At 41.3% G+C, this 9,824-nt stretch overlaps 1 protein-coding gene across 1 annotated transcript; it reads left to right on the top strand.

The window, feature by feature from the left end:
* Positions 1 to 377: 377 nt before the first annotated feature.
* LOC115921248 lies at positions 378 to 3,518 on the top strand. Its single transcript, XM_030978539.1, has 3 exons — positions 378 to 456; positions 1,599 to 2,545; positions 3,195 to 3,518. The coding sequence occupies exons 1-3, from the start codon at positions 378 to 380 to the stop codon at positions 3,516 to 3,518; spliced, it is 1,350 nt and encodes a 449-aa protein (XP_030834399.1).
* Positions 3,519 to 9,824: the final 6,306 nt, after the last annotated feature.

Here is a 9,824-nt window from a genome sequence, read left to right as displayed (position 1 = left end):
GAACAACTTTTTTAGAGAACTTCACCATCTTCGCCCGGTGTTACACATACACGGAGTTCATCAGTTTATCACAACGAAGTGGGACATATTTTTACTTATTATTTTGCTTCGTATTTTCCATTGGGCGTATTTTGCTGGTGTGTTATAACTTTTGTGCATCTCGTTGAAGTCGACGCGTCACCAACCATGCCCAAATCCAGGCAGAGGCCAGCAAGCCGTGTGAGGCAGGGCGCCGAAGTGGCACAGGTTGATGCTCCTCAGCTATCCGGTGCAGCAAGGGGCCGCAGCCTATTGAGGTCGCAGGGGCATTCGAAGAGCACGACGAGGGGGATTCAGCGTCAACGGCCGGCTTAATCAGGCCAACCCCTACTACGGTGATGGGTGTCGGCGATGGGAGTGCGAGCAGAGGCTGTCTACCTGGGGTCCGTACCGACGGGGAAGGCAGAATTCTACCCGGTGAGTCGTGGCCGCTGTGTTTAGAAAACGCGCAATTAAAAGGTCGGGTGGAAATGGGCGCGATTGAACCGTTTACCGCCCCTCCAACGGAGGCTTCTTCCCCTCCTGTTTTAAATACCACTCCCCATCTCCCCCAGCCAGGCCTGCCATACATGCGGCAAGGCATTAGTGAGGAGCTAAGCTTTGCGCGAGCGAATTTGGAAGGGGGAATTTATCGAGCTGGGGCATATGCTCAAAGAAGGGTACCACACGTCAAACGATCTTACACTTGCCTTTGATCAGTCAAACGGGGGGTTTCACCTCCGCCCTCAATCTCGACCAATATTAATCCGCTCGATTGAGCAGTGGACGAGCGCGATGTTGACCTTTGTGTCAATTTACACAGAGAGGCATGGTTCGCGGTCGCGAGAGCTGCTTAAATACATGAATATAGTGAGGACGGCTGCGGCGTCCAACTACAATTGGCGCGAGTACGATATTCAGTTTCGGTTGCGCCAAGCCACTCGGCCTGAAGCGTCGTGGGGATCAGTCGACACGGAGCTATGGTTGCTAGTGGCAACGGCGCAGCCCTTTCGCGGTTACGGGGCTGGCCCGTTCTCCGGCCCTGCCTGGCTCCCCCAAGGAAGTCAACAGCGACAGCGGCAGCCAGCCTTTCGGGGTGGATGGAGCTCGGGTCAGCGCCGAGGAGCGGGTTCGGCCCCTAGCCGCCGTCAATCTAGGCCAGGCTTCTGCTTTGCCTTTAATGCAGCCGGAAAATGTGTTAAAGGGAAAAGCTGCCAATACTTGCATAAATGCATTAAATGCGAAGCTGCCTCCCATGGGGAGTTTGCCTGCAATAAAGGGCAAACGTCCGCCAGCAAGTAGAGTTTTAGCGCCGACTCCAATTAAGTTAGTTCGCATGTTGCCTTTCCTTCGCACCTATGATAAGCATACAGAAGGAGAAAAGTTGATTGAGGGTTTTAAGAATGGGTTTTCGCTTGGGTTCTCTGGGGAGCGCGTGCCAATGTCTGCTAGGAATTTGAAATCAGCTTATGAATACCCCCAGATTGTTCGGAGAAAAATCGAAAAAGAAGTACAGCTAGGGAGAATTGTAGGCCCGTTTTCTGCACCCCCCTTCGATAATTTTCGTTGCTCCCCTATAGGTTTAGTGCCAAAGCGCATAGAGGGTGAATATCGGCTCATCCATCATTTATCTTCGCCTAAAGGCTCGTCAGTCAATGATTGCATAGATCGGGAGGAGTTCACTGTCAGATATTCGGACTTTGACGAGGCGGTCAAGTTAGTGGTCGCGCTCGGCCGTAATGCCTTCATGGGGAAATCAGATATCAAATCAGCATTTCGATTGTTGCCTGTGAATCCAGCTGATTTTGACCTCCTTGGTATGTGTTTCGACGGTCAGTTCTACTTCGACCGGTGTATGCCGATGGGTTGTTCGGTTTCCTGTGCAGTTTTTGAGAGGTTTAGTTCCTTCTTACAGGCCTGCTGTCGACGCATTGCGTCATCACAGGGCATCCTTCATTATCTCGACGATTTCTTTTTCGTGGGCAGGGCGGCTGACGAATGTGCCCACCTGATGCGGTGCTCTAGGGCGATGTGTGATCGATTTGGCATCCCTATTGCTGACGAGAAGACGGAGGGCCCAGTGCAGGTTATTACCTACTTGGGATTGGAGATCGACTCCACCGAATTGCAGGTCCGGGTGCCGAAGGAGAAACTGAGGGTCTTGCTAAGCATGCTGGATGATTTCGCGTCCAAGTCTAAGTTGACATTGAGGCAGTTGCAATCTCTTACGGGCAGTCTGAATTTTGTCTGTAAGGCTATAGGTCCTGGTAGGGCATTTCTCCGCAGATTAATCGACTTGACGAGAGGTGTGCACAAGGCCCACCATAGAATTCGGATTTCAAAAGGTGCCAAGGCTGACCTCTTGGCATGGAGGGAGTTTTTACTGCATTTCAATGGGACAGTTTGCTTCGGGGACAGCGTTTGGAGGCGGAATGATTTCTTTCAATTTTACACGGATGCAGCAGGAAGCATCGGCTTTGGCATATATTTTGAGTCACGGTGGGCCCAGGCACGTTGGCCCGAGGAGGTACTTGATGCCCATTATTCAATTGGGTTTTTGGAATTGTTTCCAATTGTCGTAGGGGTAGCCATGTGGGGGAGCCATGTGGCGGTTCTGTGATGTGCCCAGTGCGTGCAGTGACTGAGTACACACGCATACGGCCAACTCAGGGCGCTGCTTTCTTTAGGCAATTTGATACATCTCCCTTGACTAGACACAGGTTTACTCGTGTTTTACGTCTGTGTGTATCTTTCTTAGGGCTTCATTTACAATCATCCTTGCAATCATACACATCTCATTCCTTTCGTATAGGGGCGGCTACTTCCGCTGCGATGAAGGGTTTTACTGAAGAGCAGATTAAGAAAATGGGCCGATGGACCTCTCAGTCATTTCGCCGCTATTATAAGGGTCTACCCGAAGTGATCAAGTTTGTTATTGGGCGCGGTTTAGCAAACAGTTAGTTCGTAGGCTGAGCAATTGATTTTTACCGTGACCTCGCCCCCCCCCTGCTTCTTCCCTATTGCTAACTTTTTCAGATGTTTTTAGTTTTAAAAAGAACACGAAAAGCCGTCTATTATTTAATAGGCTTGGGAAATGTAATATATCTCAGTGTGTTGGATGTTTGGAACCCAAAATGCTGGCCGTTTGTTTCTTGTTTTCTTCCCCCTTTTTGCAGCCTCTTCACTCACACTCACCACTGGATTGCGTACCGAGCCTCAGGTATGGGACTCAATGGTGCACTGGGCAGATTTTCTTGCAACAAAACGGCGGGAAGGAAACCTCGGCCTCCCAGTTCGAGTCACGTGGATGGGGACGCGGGGCTTCGTCTGATGGATTCGAGGGATTACGTCAGCAACTTTCTCCACGCAGTAGACTCGCCCACGCAAGCGACAGTTCTACCAAGGACGTCTATGGTTCTTTCTATTACGTCTATGGTTCTACCATGAGTTGGCGCAGACCGTGCACAGACCCTATACGCAATATCCACGCCAGCGGCTAAAACGATTACGGGGTTCGGACATTCTCCTTCGAGTTTCGTATGATTAGGCTAATATAAAATCGCCATGTCCTGTTTCCCGTACAGAAGGATAGCTTCGTTAGTTATTCTTAATTTTGGCTTCTATGTCGATTAACATCGAGATCTAATGTTTAAATGGGGTTAATTATGACAAATCAATTGTAACTTCTCGTGTGCAGTATTAACGATTAGGTTATCAAGATTAAAGTTACTGTATATTTTTGGCGTCTTGAGATGATATTTAAGACAATATAATATGTTTTCTTTTGCTTCTTCGTCTTCCATATATGAGGTGTTCACTTCCGTACATTGATATTAATGCACATAGTATATTAATTGGATTGCTGGTGTAATAATGCCAGGCTTAACTTGCCTTCAGCCGTTAACAGTATTGCAGTTAACTCATTATGATCAGACTCTTGATCAAACTTATCTAATAGGAAAGTTTACATCCGTGGAAGCATAGAGGTGACCTGTATCAACACCACGTAATGCGATATATATGGCGGCGAGTTGCGTCACACCTCGTTTGGCGGCATTCTTGCGAATTTGGACGCCTATAATCGCTTATACAAGAAATATATTGTTGTGGTAATGTAAATCTAGAGCAAGCGGTCTGTTAGGAAGGGGAGACAAAATTTGATGTTATTAGAGGATTGTTTTATTGCCGTATTTATACAATTTTACGAGCCTGACTTGTCCGTAAGCTGGGAATACAATTAGTATTGCCCAGGGAAGTCGTTTGTGCTCACCACGTTTTTGGTTGGGGTATAGGGGGGGGGGGGTGAGCGGGTTCCTGTCCGTTGAAGCTGAGATTGCCTGGCTTTATGCCGTGTGTAACGCTCAGGGTGTCCGGCTGGAAGTCATCTTCGCTCACCCATGCCTCTTGTCTGTGCAAAAAGCCAGCAAGAGATGGGGGAAGCCCGTTCGCATGGCCAGGCGAATGGAAGAATTGTTACGGCTAGTCAAGAGATATTACTGTGTCGCCCGACCGGGCCCCCTATTGGTTCCTTACAGATCGCTCTCGACATATTATAATGCTCGAAGTAATGATTTGCATTCATTGTTGTTTGTTATGTTTTCACTATAATTCCTTTGCTGACCAGTTTGATTGAAACGAGTTAATTATGGTAATCAACTCTCAATAAAGACCATGGTCAATCACACTTACAAAATACAAATTTGTTGACTTCTTCATTTGACTCAGAGTGGGAATAATCGACTTGACTCTCGTTTGCACTATGAAGATGACTTTGCATAAACTTCGTGTAATAATATTATATGCTTGACTGGTAATACATTTCATCTAGAGGGAATCTGTGTGCATTTGTTCGATTAGTTACTGAGACACGAAATGAAGGGAAATATCTACATGTTATTGTGCTGGATATGGGTGGGACCTGTATACATTGAGGCATAAATGGACAGTACATGGAAACGGCGACAAGGCCACATTGTGCAATGTACACCTTATAACTTCATCTTCACCTTTAATTCTAAATTAAATTAAACCGGATAGGGTTAACAGACAAACCATCTAAGGATACCATAGTATAATAGTAATACCAGCTAGGAAGTGTATTGGTTGTTTCATAACAAGAGATGGCGGTCGAGCACTTTTCTACCCAGCCGTAGGTATTTTATCTGATAATTCATTTACACAAACCTAATACAAGGATTTGCACATGGGCGTCGTACACAGAAGGTCGAATGCAATAACTCATAAAACACAAAACGACAGATGCTTCAGGAAGAAATATTCAATGGAACTTACAATGCCAAGTTTAAATGTGCTCCTGTAAGAAATGTTTGTATCATGAATACAAAATAAATTTAAATGCTTAAAAATCGCACACATGTTATGCATGTTCTGGCCATCAAGTGGATTTTGACTTTCACCTGAACTACACAAAAAAGTCTCTATGATCCCGTCGTAAGAAATCAAACTTAAATATTCACTGTAATTAATAGTTTACATTCAACTACAACACAATGGCCCGTATTCTGAAGTCAGGTTTAGTTAAACCCTGGTTTAACTTTAAACCCGGGTTTAACTAAGCCAGACTTCAGGTCTAAGTATCATTTCAGTTTCTGAAAACCAGGTCTAGTTAAACCTGGGTTTAAGTCTAGTCTAAACTTAAACCCAGGTTTAAAGTTAAGCCAATGTTTAACTACCATGGAGATGTAGTCTGCTTCTACTGCACATGCTCAGTACAGCTCATCCAGCTTCAAGGGTAGCTGATATAGGCTTTTTTTATAGCTAGATTTCGTGCTGCAAATTTAATAACTTCAATTAAAAATATCTGACACAAACAAATCTCTTTCAAAGAAACCGTTGAACGTTATGGCGTGATTTTTTGTTTTGTTTTACCCTTTGATGTATTGTAAAACTGCTGAAAAAGTCTGAATCGAGGTGGAATTGATCTTTACGAATAAATAAATAATCAATAACAAAATCGGTATTTTTACAATTTCTGCATGTCCAGATTAATCAAAACTTCCAAACATCATACAAATGCTCTAAATAAGATTTAGATGACTAAAAGAGAAACTAAAAATGAACACAAATATCTTCTTGATGCAGAATAACTACCGTAGTCCAAAGTCAACATTGCTGAAGCTCATTTGGTTGATTTTTAGGCGTTTTTTAAAGGACAATGCAATCCTTTTTTCGAATCAACGTACGCCGGGTATCACGACCCCCTTCTCGGTCACCGTGCGCGCATATCATTCCATCGTGCGCGCATTCATTCGTACACACGGTTAGAAAACGTATTGCATTGTCCTTAAAAAAGATGCTTAAAATTCGACCATGTGAGCTCCAATGGTGACTTTGGACTAGTTATTCTGCATCAAGAAGGTATTTTTGATCATTTCTCTTTTAGTCATTTTAATCTTATTTAGACCTCTAGGTCTAGTCTAGATCTAGATCTAGGTGCATCTTTAGGATGTTCTGGATGTTTTGACATCATAGACTAGGCGCGCCTAATCATTATCATATGCCTAGAGTCTAGACTAGATCTAGATCTAGTCTAGACATCTAGATCTATTTTATTTTTTATTTAATATGGGCAGAAATTGTAGAATTACCCAAAACACTACTAGAGTTCCGGCTTATACACTCGTTGGCTCTTAATTAATCCGTGGTTATCTTATCAATATAGATTTAGCTCTACATTAATTTACTTTTAACTCTAATCTAAACTTATAATTTTATTTTAACTCGCATTTGTTTACATCGTTGGGACGCAATTCGAAAATGTGTATTGCACTCACAGTTTCAAACTACGTGAGCATAACGTCAAACTAAAGGTATGGGGCTACTTTATTTGCTTTCCTCTGCAACAAAGTGATACGTGTTGATTTACTTTGGCAACTTTTTAGTTTCAAGGAGTGTCGTACTATACAAATCACACAATCTTATATAACATATACAATCTTAAGATTTAGAAAAAATTAGGCATAAGATTCAATAAGCAAATGAAGTATCCAAATTTATGTTCAAACTTGCCGAAGGCATACAATCGCAAGGCCTAATTTCATCCGCACGCGATGTGTGTCTGTCTCTACTCTAGTGTTGAAGTCAGCTAGATGTTGCTCGTGCAAATCGCTGTTTGTTTGGTATTTAAAAACGGCAGCGATGCAAAAAATCATCGTCGCCATGAATGTAAAAGGATTTTTAAATCTTTCCTCAAGAGGTCTCTCCGGTCTCATTATTTGCAATAATTCGTCGTAATGCCTTTTAATGGTGTCTTCTTCCTCTCTGAATATCCAACAAATAGACCTGACTTAAGCCAGACTTAAACTAGGTGTACCCCATGTTTAAATATGTGTACAATTTCCACAAAAGTTAGACCAGGCTTACACCTGACTTCAGAAACGCAATGTTAAACCTAGGTTTAAATCTGAGAGTTAGGCGAGGCTTAGACTAGACATAAACCTAGGTTTAAAGTTAAACCTGACTTCAGAATACGGGCCAATGGAATTAGCGAGAAAATTTACCCGGAATAACGTTCCTACGGTCTGACATCAACAACACCATCAGAAATGTAGTCAAATATAATGTAAGAGATAGAAATCTAGAATTCTGAATTTGGAGTACATATCATGACGTCAAATGTAAGATTAAATGACACCCAACATCGTATAATTGAGGGGTTTCTGGACTTGCTTAAGAGCTATACTAAATTAAACATAAGCATATATTATCATTCTTTAAAAAAAATGAGAGTGCACGGAATGCAATACAATTTGGTAAGAGATGTGTCAGAAATCAGATTCGAGCGAGATAATGAAAACGTATTTCTGCGTTTTGTACACGCTCTACTCTGAATTTGGTAAAGTTTTAATAGCTGTTATTCAGATACGATTGATAATGTGAATTTACAAAATGGAGCTTGGATAATGTCACAGTTAAAGGCCGTGTAGCTTGGTAAATACTGGTTAACGCCATCTACCTCTTCTTTTGGACAGCTGCACGTAAACGAATGGACTTGATTAACGGTAGTCAGCGACTGAACCTCTACATGGTCAGCGTTAGCAAAACAAACCGAAGTTTTCCTCACGCTTTGGTTTCGCGTATGTTGCACGCACGTGATCGGTCCCGAGTTAGGCCACGGGTCAGACACGTTGTCTCGTCAGTACAGACTCCCTTTAATTGACCACACTGACACTGAGATGGACTTTTTTTGAATTTCTGACAAAGGTGAAATAGTAGTGAAAATTGATGGTGATTGGATTGAACAAAAAAGAAAATAAAAATCAGACGAAATCAGGAGGTGATCTGCTAGTCTGCTGCAGATCACCTACTAATATACATGTACGCCTTGTGACAAAGTAAAAACGGTGTATGGATAGCTCTGTGCAAAATTGCAAGTATGGAAACCATTTTCGGACTATTCAAAACTTTTGAGATTACACAGTGCGTAAAATTTTGTTTGATTTTTGATTTATTTTTATGTTGATATTTTGATTTGTATTATTAAAAAAAGAAGTTTGTTTATAATATTTGTTTGTATCTATTCTTTATTTAATTTATTCATTTATTACTTATTACGGGCTGTTCGATTTTGTTTTCCTCTTCTGTTCTGTTTGTTTGTTTGTTTTGTTTTGTTTTTTCTTCAAAGGAGAGATGTGCATCTATATAAGAAACCGCTGCTGAAACACACGGGTTACTTTAATTATTAAAGAGCGTGTCTAAAGACCCGAAAATAAATTATATTTAGGGAGATTAGAATACCCTATATAGTTTCAAGACTCGTCATAAATATTTGTCAAAAAAATAATTCTTTTTCCTTTATTACTGTGAATGTAAAACGATTTTAGTTTGAATTATATTAAAACGCATCATGTTTAAATTAGAAAGTCTTTCCAGAAAAGAAAGCAAAGTGAAAAAATAAAGAAAACTGATTGTCTTTTTGTTGACAAAGTGCGATTTTACCTCCTCAAGGACGTTTACAAAGATGTTAATATGAATTATATCAATATGCATCATGTTTCGATATTAAAGCAAAGTGAAGACGTACCCTTCCCTACCAGTATTCTTTGAGCTAGAGGGCGCCAACTTAAACAAAAAAAATCTGTGTACTGTATTGTAAAATTGTGGAAACATAATTATGACCGTTTGCTGCCTGAATGCATTAGTGCAGTGCAAACTTTAGACAAACATTTCACTTCTACAATTGGAGTATTATTTCCCTGTGTTTTTGTGAACCGCATTATTATAAAAGAGACCGATAGTTATGTAGCAGTTATTTGTCTTTCTCATCGGATTGGAATTTTCTTCTGCTAGTAAGTATGACACAGAAACATCTCAATATACATGTCTCATGTACACTGCTTTATTAGCCATTTGTTTTTTCCATACAAACGGAAGAGAGTAATATGTGCCTTCTAAACTGTACGTAAAGCCGTAAACATAAAAAAAAAAAAAAAAATCTCATTAAGTTTGTAATGTTTTAGTATTTTATGACAATAATGACAATATATTAAGTCATGACGTAATTTTACGCTAAAAGATTCGCGACGTGATAATCATATTTTTCATACTAAACCTGAGATCGGAATCCGAAGTTTACATAACTACAATAAACTGTCATGAGAAAAAATTGGCCAGAAGGTACATATGTTCACTGCACTTTGCCCCTCCCCCCCCCCCCATTATTTTCTTGTGGAATTTACCTTATAAAGTTTCCCGGTAAGCTCAGCATCTGATCATTAATTTTGTTCAAATGAAGAGATTGCAACCATTCAGGTTAATCTTTAAAAAAAATCTATATTTTTTTATTA

The sequence above is a fragment of the Strongylocentrotus purpuratus genome, unplaced genomic scaffold (assembly GCF_000002235.5).
Source record: "Strongylocentrotus purpuratus isolate Spur 01 unplaced genomic scaffold, Spur_5.0 spur5_scaffold_1, whole genome shotgun sequence".
Taxonomy (NCBI): Eukaryota; Metazoa; Echinodermata; class Echinoidea; order Camarodonta; family Strongylocentrotidae; genus Strongylocentrotus; species Strongylocentrotus purpuratus.
The sequence above is the reverse complement of the archived record's forward strand: the minus strand, read 5'-3'. Positions and strand labels throughout refer to the sequence as shown.